A 15387-nucleotide genomic window follows, 5' to 3' on the forward strand; every position below is an offset into this window, starting at 1 on the left:
ATCTCCAATCAGATATAGACATATTAAGCATCAATGTTGAGAACATGATGCTTAGTTTTTCTAATAATCAAAATAAGGAGAATATTTAGAGCGATTGATATAAAACAATGTTAAATGGATTCTCTTGCAATATACGAGTCAAAGTAGAAAGGCCCAATTGTAAATGCTTTTGGATCTAATTAAGACAGATTGGGTCCAAATTGGCTCCACCTGGGACAAATGGGTACTTCGAGGATTTTTTAAATAATAAATGAACATGAATAGTTATTGATGGGTTTGGGGTGGTGTTTGGGTTTGAATAGTTCAATTGGGGGTGATTCTAAAGAGTTTTGGGTTAGATATGGATCCAAAATTGAATAGGATACAATAGGTAAGGTTTGAGATAGTGGGTATTAGGTCTAATTTAAGCAAAAAATGAGAGGTTAGATCTAATCTGATGGACCTGGATAGTGGATAGGGTGCAATGGGTTAGGAATCAGTGGACATTGGGCTGAAACTGAGCCCAAATTCGAAGAAATCGGGGGCTGGACCTCTAAACACGGCTGGGGTCCAATTTCTCTGGCGAATCAGTTCTCCACTCGGGTGGGAGCTCACTCCCCACCTCATCCATATGCCATGAAGGGGGTCCTCTCGCTGACAGGGCACTTGCCAACTTGTCCCATTTGGCGCAAGCTAGCCGAATGGCAGCCTGCTAGTGGGCCAGCCTTACCCTAACAAAAAAGAGAAAGAAGGAAAAGAGGTGGAGAGCACACTCCCTCCCTCCCTCCCCAAATGTGGTTGATGGGAGGGGATGGTAGCTCTTTGATGGGTGTGCTAGGGTCGACATATGGGAGAGCAACCAACCCACCATATCCAGTGGTTGGTTGATGTATAGATGGATCCTCCCTCCTCTGATTGCTTCAATTGAGAAGAAGATGAAGGGATAGTGAATCAACAACTACCTCAATCTCCAGCACAGTTGGGAGACTTACTACTCAACCGCATTTCTACCATTTGAACAAGCATCGATGGTGGGTGTTCATTGGAAGCCCTAGAACAAACCACTGGATATGGTGGGTTTCAATGAGGGACACAGGATCAAGTTAAAGTTGAAGAACTCCTGTGATACAGGTCCCAAAGCGTCGTTAATTCAATCTTAATCATGATCATGATTCACAAACTCCAGCATTGCTACTATCAGTTTGAGATCGTTGACATAGTATTGCCACATAAGATTCTGATCCAGGTTTAATCTACATCATTGGATCTTGTTTGTATCTCAAAAACAGATTCAAAACTATTGCTTAGGATTCAGATTTGGGTTTGGATCAACCGTGATCGGGCATGTGTCTGAACCACACCCCTTCAAATCCAATAACCAAAGCCACTGCGATAGGGATGCAAACAGTTTGGATCTGTAACAGATAAATACAGAGATTCTGATCAGAATCAAATCCAGAACAGTCAAACATTGCAAAAGCTCCATCCTGGGTCCGACCCATTTGCATCCCCACTAGTACTAAGTGATGCCTGTGCATATAAGCATATCATTTTCTGACCTAAGTATGGTATTCTGGAAATATTTTCAAATACCAATACAATCTGTAAAGTCACATTATTTTCAAAATATCACCTCTTTTGAAAACATTTTGATATTAACCTGATAACAATCACCTTTTTTAATGTTTATATTTTATTTTTTCTTTCAAATTATTTATTTTCTTAATTTTTATATCCCTCTGATATTTTCCTGACATTTTTCTACAAAAATTTTCCTCACCTAGAAAATACTGCATACCAGATAAGTAACATTGTTTCTGGCAAACATAAAATAGATTTTAAAGAGACCTATTTTGGGTAGGGATATAATCATATAAACAGTTCAGATTCGGGTCGGATGTTGGCATCAACCAATCCAAAATATTTTGAGATAGACCGGCTAGGGATTTGAAAACTTTCATCGGACCCAGATCCGAAAGCTGCTTACCTTTATATAATGCGTTTTTTAATATAGTCAATCTGTTTTTTCTTTTTTTTTGGATTTGGATTTGAAAAGCAGAAACCAGATCTGATCCATTTAGCTGATCGGGTCCGGAGAGGCTTATCGAATATGGTGAAACTCAGAGATCTGTGGATCATCAAATTTTCAAGCCAAACCCGATCGATTGTGACATCCCAAAGCTTCACACGTGGCCCCGTTATGTTGAGAGATTGATACAAACAACAACATGTCGCAGCGTAGCACGAGGGATAGTATTATCGTAATATTTTCTTTGAGAAGGGGTCTTTTCATTAAATTACCCTGCATATTCAGCAAGGGCGAGAACGGTAATCCTCTCTCTCTTTCTCTCATATTTTCCGGCTACCGGAGAACTACCTAGATGGCCGGACTCCGTTGGCCGCCGGAAGACGCGGAGCCGGCGCAGGTGCGCGTCCTGTCCGCCGCCGACCTGTTCTCCGACGACGACAGATCCGTCGCTGCCGACTCGTGGTCGATAAAGAGCGACTACGGGAGCACACTCGATGACGAGCAGCGCCATGCCGACGCCTCCGACGCCCTCTCCTTCGGCGCCTTCAGGGCGACCTCCGATTACAGGTAAAGCACCGATCCCTTCTATGGCTTCCTCCCACCCCTATTTCCTTTTCCTCTCCTCTTTCCCTTCACCACTTAGTTGAAGATTTCGTCCTTCGCCTGGTTTGTTCGGAAATTTTGTCTTTTTTTCGTGATTTTTTTCCTTCCCGTTCGGTGGTTGGCATTTTTATTCGAGTTCTGATATGGGCAGCTCTCAAGTTTTGATCTTTTTGGTGTTGTGTTCTTTTTTGGTGGGGGGTTTTGCGGAGTTCAATGGTTATTTTGGTATTCTGTAGTGCTAGGTTTCTATTTTTTCTTCTTGTTATGGGGTTTTGATGCTACATTGATATGTTCTTGGAGGATTGTATATGTTTGAGAAATTCATGGCGATGCAGGGATTTTCTCTCTTTTTCTTTCTTTATTTTCTGTAGTTTTTTCTGTGTTTTTTTTATGTTTTGATGGTCCTAAGCAGTTCCGATAAGGACGATCAGGAGCCGGAAGCAGAAAACTCGCTGCTAGGTTTGCAGAGTTACTGGGATTCTGCATATGCTGACGAGCTTGTGAATTTCCATGAGCATGGCCATGCCGGCGAAGTGTGGTAAGTCCCTATGATTGCAACGAATTGGACCCTGGATGATCTTGTTGGTTTCTTTTGTACTTCGTCTTGATCATGTTCTTTTAAATTGTTATTCTGAATCTGTTGCTTCCTTTTCTTTTGCTGGGATTTTGCTTAATTCATTTGTGGTATAGTGCAATGGGAATTTTTTTCTCCACTTTTTGTATCACACTTGCTGGTGGGTTATATATTTTGATTTTTTGGGTTATTGTGTTTAGATATTGATGTTCATGACTTTGGCATAGTACATTTTGATAGGAATGCTGTCACTATCTCATATTTGGATAAGTGGTGCTGGACAGAGTTTTCCATATTGGCTTGGCAATAACTATGATCACCTAACTTTCCACATCACCACCTAAATTTTTGACCTCCTTCAACCCATCCCAATGCTTTTTCTTGTAGCCCCATGTTGGAGCCCTTGAATTATTCATTATTGTACTCTTGTGACGCTATCCTTTTGCTCCTAGCCTCTAGATTGAGAATTTCTGGTGCCCAGTGTTTATGCATTCAGTTCCAACGTGAAGACATCTTATTTTGAACAGAGTCAAATCTCGCATTTTGGTCTATGGAGAAACGAGTTTGGTCTCATTATCATGTATTCATCCTGGGTCCGACCTGGTGCATATTCATCGCATTTTGGTCTATGGAGAAACAATTTAAGGGGTTCAATCAGTTGTACAGGAAGGAGATGAAGGGGATTTTTTTTTTGTTATCTTTCCTTTTCATCTTTTTGTTTCATTATTGTTTGTCCAAGTAACTAAATACCCCTTTGAGAGATCAATTGACAAAAATCATATGGTGATGATAGAATCTCATTGTGATGGCCTTTGGTGCACTTAGTCTGATTTTTATTGGGGTATTTGTGTCAAAATTTCCAGCAGTGCAAAAGGGTCCCTCAATTATGAGATCTGATCTATTCTAGATACTAGCCTCTTTGTCTCCTTTCTTCCCTATGTTTTTCCTTTGCCATGCAGGAGATGCTCACTGTTATTGCAAGGAAGATGACATACTAAATGTTTGATCACCATGTTTTCTTGCTTCAACATCTCTATTTAGTCTTTTATTGCTATAAAAAACTGCACAACTATTGTCTTAAAACCACCATTTTCTTTAGCAAACTTATTTTTCTCAATTTCAGTTTCTTGTCTCAATTGAGAATTATGCCAGTCATCACTCCTGTCAAAAAGTGAAATGCAGTTTGTGGACAACAATAATCGCCCCTATCCTGTTCCTGAGGCATCAGTCAGCCTAAAACTTGTTTTGACAAAATCTAGGTCTAAATGACTTGTTAAGAACTTAAGACAAATCGAGTATTAAAGCTCAAGTAAAAGAGCAAATTCAAAAAGTTTTCATTTCTGCCAACCCATTTCGCTGTACTTTCCTAAATATGTATGCCCTCTGCCCCAGTCTCACATTTTTTTTGCCAATTCTTATGATTAGCTATCTTCTGGGAGACAAGTGAGATACGTGGATGGTAAGGATGCATTATCGTAACCAAGGGGGTCTCAGACTCTTAGGTTTGATTCCCAAATGACTAAACCCTGTTTGCTTGTCAAAAAAAGAACGATGAATGAAAATTTCTGCCCATGAAAGTCTTTCATAATAACATTTATATTTTATAGTTAGAAACCACTCAGTAACAACTCGGTGCATATTCATAAAATTTGATTGGAAAAAACCAACTAAATCTACAAGGAAAAATGGGTTTAATGGTTTGCTGTATCTTTGAGTTCCTTTTGCATGCTAGAGCTTAGTACTAAAGATCTGTGTGGTTGTGTGGCAAAACTTTTGATCCCTTTATGATCTTCATATAGGTTTGGTGTTGAAGTGATGGAAATTGTGGCAGTTTGGACAATGAATCTCTGTGTCAATTTCCCTCAAGGGCATTGTAAGAATCTGAGTGGTGAGATCATCCCCAAATCCAATCCTGGTGAAGAAGTCTCAAAGGTTTTGGCTAGATGGAGTGTGCTTGATCTTGGGACTGGAAATGGCGTATTTCTTCAAGAACTTGCCAAACAAGGGTACCACTTTGAGTTGCTTTTGCATTTAATTTCTGTTTTCTTGCATATTTAGATCACTTGATATCTTAGTATTCATAGTTCACTTGCTTAATGTTCATAAACTTGCAATTTTTAATTATTTGGATCCTATATCTGTCATTTGGTGGCCCCACAGTTGCCTAGGAATATAAAGTGGCAGTGGTAATAGCCCACAGTTACTGGTGTTATAGAGTGTGTTTTGCAGGAAACCATATCCTCAAAGAGTATGTTGGCATAAGCCCTGCTTTGCTCAGAAGGCTGGACTGTAGGTCGCTGATTGTTAGGTAGGGTTGAAAAAAAGACAAGCATCTCATAGCTGATAGCTTGTTAAGAGCTCATTCGGGCTCATAAAGTAGGTTCTACAAGCCAAGCCTCAAGCTGCTTGTGAAGGTTACTGAGCACGCATGAGCAACGAATGCACAATTATATTTTGAAGTGTAGAGCAGTTGCCTATTATTGTCAATGTCAGCTCGTTTGGCTCATTTACCATCCCTAGTTGTCGCATAAAGTAGATGTCCTGGTTATTATGCTATAGTCTTAATTTTTGAAACTGTCACTCCTATTTGTGCTCTAGAGTGTTGATATTATCATTCTCTTAGTTCACTTAAATTTGTATTTAGTTAGTCTTGTTTCTGTATGTTGCTTTTCATGGACATGCCTAAACTTTTTAGAGCAATGTTATTTGATTTCCTCCCTTTATGCGGGAGGACAGTTATGTTTTAGGAGTTACTTACAAATAAGTGGAAGTTATGAAATAGAAAGAGATCATTAATAATTAAACTTTTTACTTTAGTTAAACATGCCATGTGAGAGGCTGAGTGGAAGGTAACACATCTTTCAGGACTGGTTACTCAATCAATATTCTGGATGCTTGTGTAACAATATTCTATGAATTAGACTAATAAATGCAGTGCAAGTTAGATATAAGTTTGTTTTTTATGCTGGTATAAGAGGATAAGTCATGAAAAAAACTTCAAGATTTATAGATTATTATTCATTTTAACCTTTTTAACATTAAAAATTAAAAACAGCCTTTGCTTTCTACTTTCATTTCACATGAACCTAGGATATATTTGCTTCTTATTTCCACTTTCCATGTTACTTCCTCAGTTCCACTTCTCATCTAGGCAACCTTGGCATGTGACATTGATTACAGAAGCAATGCCGGATTGTGACAAAACTACATTTTTTTTTCAGTTACAAATTCTTTGGTGATAAAAATGTGAATATCCATTTCATCTATTTTTTACTGTTATTTTTCTTTGGGCCTTAGAAAAGTGTCATTACCTTTCAGAATTAACATCTCATCAGAAGTTAAGTGTTTTTTTATATGACGAGGAACCCTCACCGAAGCAAAGGAAAACCCCGGGTGGGGCCCCACGACCACTGGCCCACCTCTAAAAGCTACGGACACACCCTTGCGCCAGCGGGGTTTGATCCAGTTACTTGCATTTACTGGATGAGTGAAAATTAGAATGAAGAAGGGGTTCTGTGCAATTAGCTTCCAACCTAGATAGATAGAAAGCGGAATTCTGTGAGCAGCTTGTTAGAAAACCGGCTTGCTTGTGATTATCCTCAGGTACAGATAATATCACATGAATAAGGTGCATGGTGATATTGTATGTGACAAACAAAGTAATTCAATTAATGTTTCTGTGGAACTGTTTAAGCAATTTCAGAACTAAAGAGACCAAAGTAGAATCAAGGGCCTTGGTTGGTCTGATGTTTTTTGAGGTTGAAGATGTGTCATGACTCATGAGCTGGATGGCCATGAAGAACTGCTATATGGATGTAATCTTGAAGATGATCATGAAGAACTGCTATTTCATTTTGTAGTGATGAATGTATTGCATTTTATCCACAAATGTCAAGCGAGACAGAGTGATATATAACAAGAATCCTTCTTGTTAATTCCTTGCCAATGTTGAGGCATCCTTTGTCTGTAAGAGCTAACAATGGTCTTCAACATTCTCATCCTAAATTTTGCTTTTATCTTGATGATCCACTTGCAAGAAGCAACTATCAAATGTATCATGGACAGCCAAAAAATTTACATGTTCTTAAGTGCAGTAAGTTCCTTCTGTCAAGTGCACGTGCCCATCCTTTTGTAGTTTTTAGATTGGAAAGGTTGTTTAAGTATCTCTTCAGCGTCTTAGTTTTTTTCCTTTTCAATGATTACTACATTGTTGGATCTCAATATTGACTGCAGAAATGTAACACCCTTCTTAATTTCTCTATCCAGGTTCTCGGATCTGACTGGAGTTGACTATAGTGAAGGAGCAGTAGACCTTGCAAGAAATCTCGCTGACCGTGATGGCTTTCCTAATATCCAGTTTTTGGTACTTCCATTTCTCGAAAACTTCTTCACATTTGTACTCATATTTTCTGCACTTGATATAGAGTTACTTGTGATCTGATCCTCTATGCACCAAGGTCTCTAACTTGTTTCCTGTATGTTAATAGTAAAATCATTTCCCTTGTTTCTGTGCAAAAATTTATTTTTTAGGAAGTAAGCTATAAGAAATATGCATCCATTCTATGAGTGGAGACCTGGCGAGAAATGTTAGATTACACAACTTGGAATCAGGCATTTTGCATGTTTTTTGTATTTTATTAGCGATATCATTTTCTATTGGCAGATAATAAGGTTATACTTAACATGAAAAAAAAACAAATTTTCACATGTTCATTTGTACTTTTAATGACATACAGTTGACGGAAGCATTATATTTTTTCGGTTCTGCTGTTTTCTATTGAATATACCATGGTTCTGAAATAATTCTTCAGGGGTGTTTGTTTGTCACTCCATACAAAAGAACTGACTTCTGTTTCTGTTGCCTGGTTAGCAGTATTGTTTAATGAGGAAAATTCCACCATTGGAACTCCTTTTGGAGGCTTTGCTTCCACTTATCTATCTCAATAAAAGGACTAGAAAATTAGGGTTTATCACACTTGGTCAATGGCAGAAAATCTTGAAGATCTCTGAAGCAATTTCACCTATATGTGGTACAACTCTCTAATTGTAGGGCTGTTACTTGCCAGTTTTTAAATTTCTTCATCATTGCCTAGTAAACTGTAGTAAATTGTGCAACTAGGCCTTGTGTTGTTGGCCTAATCAGCCCAAGCATTGGATCGTAACCAGACTGTACTTTCTTACTCAACGGAAACTAAGAGCGGGTATAAGTGAGCTATGCAAGGACTTAACAAGCTAAGTGAGAGACTGTGATATGGGCAAGCAATTAGGTGACCTTTTTTCTTTTTGGACATTATACTCTAGTGCACTTAGGTGAGTCAGGCAAAGCCTGCACCTAGGTGCCCTTATATATATAATTCTTAACCTGAAGCAATAAAACATGAATATCAACTAGGTGTACGCTCTTGAGCAACAATTCTGGATCACTATAATTAAATATATCAAATAATAAAACTAAGTTGAAATTAAAATGTAATTGATGTCAAATTTTAATAGAAACAGAATGCAATTCAATACAAAATAAGTAATCAAGATCATAAAAAGAAATAGATAAAGTTAATAAGTAATAACACAATGTTATTGTGTCTGACACATGTTTGACTGTGTTCATGAAGTGTCCTGGTGTGTTTGAGTGTCATGTCATGTTGACGGGGGTACACATGCTAAGTGAAGTGTTTGTGTGACACAGTTTAGTTTTAAATTGGACTTAATTGTGTACCTTGTAATTATCCTCGTGCGGTGCTTTTGGTTTTATAAAAAAAAATCTATATGGTAAATTATTAATTTTAACTTATTTATTGTAGGTTGATGATGTTCTTGAGACAAAACTGGAGAAGCAATTCCAACTTGTTACAGATAAAGGGACATTTGATGCAGTAGGGCTGCATCCTGATGGCCCTGACAAGCGGTAATGGTACCCCTACTTCGATAGGTTCTCTTTGGTTAAATGCCTAATTGTTCAAGCGATAATGATATTATCTTGTACCTGAACTGATGGCTTATATGGTCTGCGTGGTTGCTTACCTACAAGGCTCAAATCTTTTCTAATTGTATTATGTATATAGCTTGGCTCTCTTTGGTTTATTGTAATATTTACCCTTGCTTATCCATGGTTACGCTGCCTCATGTTTCTTAGGCACCATTTGGATTACTTTCCAAAATTGATTTTCTTTGTTTTTGTTTTTTTTGAGAGAGAGGCTTTCCAGAATTGATTTTCTAAAAATTAGTTTTGGAATCCAGATTGCTGAAATCTAATTCTTCAAAATAAAAAATCTTCAAAATGGTATTTGGCTGCCAATGTTTGCTTTCAAAAACTTTTCTAATACTTTTTACTTCAACAAAAACCCTCTTGTTTTTCTTTCAATTTTGGATCCTCATCTGGCTATGGAGTGACTCAAAAACCTCGGTTTGCAGGTGCTCAGCTAGCTATAGGAAGGCTGAAAATGATACCCTCTGTCGTTATTACTGGATGTATCTTTTGCTGGTCATAACTAGACCAGATGTTGCTAGAAAAGTGATAAGGGAAAGAGTTTTAATCAGTGTTCAGAAACCCAATGACTCAGGAACTTGGGTGGGTCAACTCAGTGACTAGATCAGGTTTTGTTAACTCTTAATTCTATGAAAGAATATTGTATTAATTATCATATCAATAGCTAAAAATCTATATAATGGTATGATTACTTTTAAAATCAAGAAATAAGTCAAATAATGTCGTACAAAGCTGCACATAGGCTACATTACTCATTTAGCAATAAGAAATTGAACAACGAAGCTAGTGTATAAAATTATATTGTTTGACATACATCATGACTAACTATCAAGATCTAAGTCACACGAACTCTGCTAAAAGGTCGACGCACCCGCGTCGACATGCCTCGATACGGGTGCAGCTTCGGACACGGGGGGCAGACATAGTCAACTAAGTGTTAGACTCGGTCAATGCACTGGGGCCGAGTCCATCCACATTTTGGACTCGATCAACTTTGACCGAGTCTATTTTTGTCCATTTATTAAAATTAATTTGGACTCGGGTCCGGATCCGGATCCAAGACGGTATCGGGGTCGGGGTCCGACCCTTAAAAGGCTACGCAGGGGGAGGGCTAGACGGCAGACCCCTCCCTGCTGATCGCTCCCTCTCCCCCACCTGTCCCTCGCTCCTCGTCCCCTTCAGGCTCGTCGGCAACCGTAGCCATTGGCGATGCCAACCACCGGTCCTCTCAGGTATATCCCTCCTCCCTCTTCTGTTCTTCTTCCTCTTCCTCCGGCAGGGGGTGGAGTCCCCTGCGTCCTTCGTGTTTTCTGGCAGGGGGCGGAGCCCCTTGCCTCATATCTGTTTTTTGGTAGGAGGCTTCGCCCCCTGCCTCAATTTGTTTTTTCGGCAGGGGGCGGAGCCCCCTACCCCTGTTTGGTTTTCCGGCAAGGGGCTCCGCCCCCTGCCTCAGTCACAGTTTTTCAGCAGAGGGCGGAGGCCCCTGCCTTGGATCTGTTTTTTAGCAAGGGGCTCCACCCCCTGCCTCAATCGCATTTTTTCGACAGTTGGCAAAGCCCCCTGCCTCTGTTATTTTCTATCAGGCACATAATGAGAGGGGTGGAGTTCCTATTACTATTTTTTGAAGTGTTTATTAACTTTATTTACATATTTTGGTGCATACTGCATAAGATTTTGTGTTCAGTTTTCAGTTTCACTTTTCTTTTTAGTTTTCAGATATAATTGCAAGTTCTAGTGGCACTGTCAATACAGTTGGTTCAAGTTCTAACTTTGAATTAGAAGTTTCTCAACCACTTTGGAGGCTTGTGACAAAAGGGATAAAAGCTAGTGGTGATGGTGGGAATGTGTAGTTTCTTTGTAATCTATGTAAGACTGCTTTTACGGGTTCTTATACGCGTGTGAAAGCACATCTTTTGCATATTCGTGGTCAAGGAATTAGGCCATGTTCTGGGGTTGACAAAGACTTGTTAAATCAATTAAAGAAAGAACAAGAAAAAGTTGAAAAAAAGAAAATTGCATAGATGAGAAGCGATTCGATTAACCTTTTGCTATTGCTAGTGATGAACAAAAAGTGCTTTTGAAGAAAAGAAAGATGTAAGGCAATAAAACAATACAAGGGTCATTAAAAAACATGGCAAGAGCAGAAATTGATAAAAAGATTGGTTGATTCTTTTACTCAAGCTCAATTCTTTTTAATGTAGCTAGAAGTCCATACTGAAAAGATATTATTACATCTTTGGCTAATTGTAATTTGAGTGGTTATGTGCCTCATAGTTCAGAAAAACTAAGAACATCCATTTTTGCAGAGGAAAAAAATAGAATTAAAGACTTATTAGAGACCCAAAAATTTGCATGGAAACAACATGGAGTGTCTATTGTTTCTGATGGGTGAATTGATATACATAGGCGACCACTGATAAACTTCATTGCTTACTCACTTAATGGGCCAATCTTTTAAGACTGTTGATGCATCTAGGGAGTATAAAGATGCTGAATATTTAAAAAGATTATTTGTCGAAGTGATAAAAGAAGTGGGTGAAAAAAGTGTGATGCAAATCAATACTGACAACGCTCCAGTTTGCGGTCGTTCTGGAATGAATTTGGCAAGTGAAGATACGTATTCACATGTTTTTTGGACTCTTTGTGCAACACACATGTTAAATTTGACCCTTAAGAGTATATGCAATCCATCAAAGGATGATGTACATGCACGTGAAATGTGTTTATGAATTGAAAAAATAGAGCATGATATTCGAAATATTAGAAATTTTGTTGTAAACCATCATCATGCCCTTTCTATATTTAATAGGCATTCTGATCTCAAGTTACTGAAACTCGTTTTGCTTTTCTCATTGTTATGATGAAAAGAATTAAGCAACTCAAGAATGTATTGATGATGATGGTGACTGATCAAGATTGGGATTTTTATCGTACTGAAGATGATGTTAAGGTTCAAGCTATCAAAAAATGCATCTGTGATGATTTTTGGTGGGATAAAATTACATATTTTGTTGAATTTACAGAGCCTATTTGAGAAATGTTGGGAAAAGTTGACAGTGATGTACCCATGCTTCATAGAATTTATGAAATATGGGATAATATGATTGAAAAAGTTCAAAGTATCATTTTCAAACATGAGAAGAAAGATGTTGCACTTGATGATTCCGAATTTTACAACCATGTACATTCAGTTTTAGTGAGATGGGATAAAAGCAATACACCTTTGTATTACATGACACACTCTCTCAATCCAAAATATTATGCAAAAAAATGGTTGACAGAAGGTCTTAGTCGTGTTTCTCTAAATGAAGATCCTGAGATATCAAGAAATAAAATGATATGTTTGAGAAGACTTTTTAATGATCCTTACATGTTTAAGGTTGTAAATAGTGAGTTTGAAAAGTTCTCTACTGGGAGATTTGATTCTTTAGCAACACTTATGGCAAGGGACGAGGAAGATCCTCTTAATTGGTGGGCAACATATGGATCAGAGACACCAAATCTGCAACGTCTTGCAATGAAGTTGTTATCCTAACCTGGTACATCATCGTGTTATGAAAGAAATTCAAGTACATATGCTCAAATTCACAGCATTAAAAGAAACAAACTCACTAGTAAAAGAGCAGATGATTTGGTTTATGTTCACTCTAATGTACGATTAATTTCTCGCCACACCAAAGATGAGTATATGTACTTTTTTTTTCTTTTGTATTCAAAGTTCGTGTTTAAATATTTGTATTCAAAGTTTGAAGTTAGATACTAAGTTAGTCATATTTTGATGCAGTTGTGGACCATCCAAGTATTGGGATGTAAATCCAGAAGATTTTGACTTGGAGGAAGAACATGATTTGCATACTCTCAACATGGACTACTTCGATCCTATTCTTCCCTCTAATTCAGACGATGAGGCAAATTTATGATAAGTTTTGTTGTTATCACACTCAGAAGCTTCTTTATGTGTTATATTTTGGTAAGTTTGTGTTGTTACTTCAACAAAATTACTTTTTTGTTTTTGCTTTAAAATTTATAATCTTATTATTGTTATATATATATATATATATATATATATATATATATATATATATATATATATATATATATATATATATATATATATATATATAGCCGTGTCTCCGTGTCCAAAGTTTTTGAAATTGCTCCGCACCCGTGTCACACCGGACCCATGTGACATAGATCAAGATCAATGATCAAAATTAAAGAACAACCAAAACAAATATTAGACTTCACATGTTAAGAATATCAATTAATAACATCACAGTTCAAGAATATTTGACTGCCCCTAACGATTAGCTTTGATCATTGTGTTCACAAAAACTCATTCATGCATGGGTCTGGTTAAGGGTATACCTTAGATGAGATGGAGATTCGAGTAAGACTATTCTGTGTCAGAATTACATACTACATAGCATGTCAATGGTTACAATCATGTTGCTTTTTTTGAAGGCATGACATTTTTGACAAGTTATGTTTCAAACCACCAGGATCCAATCTCAGGTTATACCATTGTCATGTCTAATCTGCCTAAGTACCAGCCCTGCTTTTAGTTTTGAACTCTTCTTACTGACAGCTTTTACTTTCTGCCCATGAGCATCAAATGGTTGTGGTTTTTAGTGTCGAAGAAGGAATTATGGACTTCTTCAAATCTGTTTCCTAACTCTGCAGCCAAGTTCAGAGTATAGATAGAACACTTGTTTTATGGAAAAAGTTTGATGGAAACTGATATTTACATTATTCTGCTATTTTGGCAGGATTATGTATTGGGAATCAGTCTCAAAGTTGGTTGCTCCTGGTGGATTACTGGTACTATTTCTGCCTCGTGAATTCCTGCGTATGTTTCATGCCCTTTAGCTACTTCATATTCTGCCAGCATTTGGAGGTTGAGTATTTTCGCAATCATCCCTTCGTCAAGAGGACTAGGCCCAGTGGATACCAGGATAGTCCTGGCCATTAAATGGTAGCTGGGTCTGATGGAGCTTTTAGAAATTAGAAATTTATGAGGCTGGTGGAATTCCAAACCTGGGTTCAATGATCCCCATCCACTAGGCTCTATGTTGGAAGGGTACTTCCTTGCCTGCTGGGCATGCTTATATGCTCTGGCAGTTTATGCTTTCAAAATCCTTGTGTGTGTGTGTGTGTGTGTGTGTGTGTGTGCGCGCGCGCATGTGTGTGTGTGTGATTAAAGCTCGATTCTCCCTGTGGTTATAGGTGATCACATCATGTAATAACACAAAAGACGAATTGGTGCAAGAAGCTGAGAGCTTCTGTCCTAGGTCAGCTGCACCTACGGCATTGGATGCACAAGCCAGTGAGCCTATTCTCCCACCATTTAGATATCTGGACCATGTCAAGTCGTATCCAACATTTAGGTTTGGTGGTGTGGAAGGGAGCCGGGTAGCAACTGTTGCATTTGTGAGAAGGGTCAGGTCTTGACTGAAGGTCCTGTCTTTTCCTTTAATGCTTCTGTTTGGAACCACTTAATGCGTCACCATTGGTTGTTCGCAGTTACAGTTTCTTTTATCATTTCTCCTGCCCTCTAGATTCTACTCTTAGCGGTTGTGTTAAGGAAATCCTGTGTATACTGATGACAATGCTTTAAGAGTAAAAAATGAAAAAAAGATGCCCCATGAGATTCAGTTTTTCTTTTGATTGTGATAATCGGTCTATTCTTCATGTGTTTTCAGGCATGCAACTTAAGCATATTGTTATAGTTATTTCCAAAAATTTAACAGGATATGCTTGGCATATAGGTAATATTCTCTTTGATAATTTTATGTGTTCATCGATTCTTTTTTTCCTTTTCTCTATTGAGTTCTTTTGTTCTAGACTAATGAAAGCAGAAGCTTGATAAAAGGTTATTAAGAACCGTGTTGTTAAAACCCAATATATGATCATGGAGACAAGCCAATACGATCTTTTATCCCAAAAAAGGAAAATCTATGATCAATCAGAATAAGAACTGAGCTTTTGTATAGGATCTTAAGGTGAGTCTGATAGATGGATTTTGGGTTCCCAAACTGGAAATTCAAACCAGCTAACAGTTCACATGTTAGACTGAATTTGGTTAAGTGCAAATTTCTAGATTGCCAGAATTCCAGGTTTCAAAATCCTGAACTGATATCAAATTTTTGGAATTCAATGCTGGCTGTCTCTTTCAAAGGGTGTGTTTAACTAGTCAATCATGCATTAATTATACGT

At 37.9% G+C, this 15387-nt stretch overlaps 1 protein-coding gene across 2 annotated transcripts; it reads left to right on the top strand.

Moving 5' to 3' along the window:
* The first annotated feature begins 2333 nt into the window (after nucleotides 1–2333).
* LOC149834046 (uncharacterized) lies at nucleotides 2334–14816 on the top strand. 2 transcript variants are annotated; one of them, XM_090009941.1, is made up of 7 exons: nucleotides 2334–2575; nucleotides 3024–3149; nucleotides 4985–5191; nucleotides 7452–7548; nucleotides 8987–9090; nucleotides 13941–13992; nucleotides 14398–14816. In XM_090009941.1, exons 1-7 carry the CDS (start codon nucleotides 2361–2363, stop codon nucleotides 14620–14622), a joined length of 1026 nt encoding a protein of 341 aa, XP_089866067.1. In that variant the 5' UTR covers nucleotides 2334–2360; the 3' UTR covers nucleotides 14623–14816. The 2 variants fall into 2 exon arrangements, with proteins under 2 accessions (XP_089866067.1, XP_089866068.1); XM_090009942.1 differs by having other exon boundaries at nucleotides 13941–14020; nucleotides 14398–14550.
* The last annotated feature ends 571 nt before the right edge of the window (nucleotides 14817–15387 follow it).

This window comes from Nuphar pumila, chromosome 6 (genome assembly GCF_984573655.1).
Source record: "Nuphar pumila chromosome 6, dmNupPumi1.hap1.1, whole genome shotgun sequence".
Classification (NCBI taxonomy): Eukaryota; Viridiplantae; Streptophyta; class Magnoliopsida; order Nymphaeales; family Nymphaeaceae; genus Nuphar; species Nuphar pumila.

Bases quoted from the DNA above. Each gene is read 5' to 3' on its own strand.
- LOC149834046 (XM_090009941.1), top strand. From the start codon at position 2,361: ATGGCCGGACTCCGTTGGCCGCCGGAAGACGCGGAGCCGGCGCAGGTG. The intron at 3,150-4,984 runs GTAAGTCCCTAT...ATCTTCATATAG, and splicing joins GGCCATGCCGGCGAAGTGTG to GTTTGGTGTTGAAGTGATGG. The intron at 5,192-7,451 runs GTACCACTTTGA...TTCTCTATCCAG, and splicing joins CAAGAACTTGCCAAACAAGG to GTTCTCGGATCTGACTGGAG.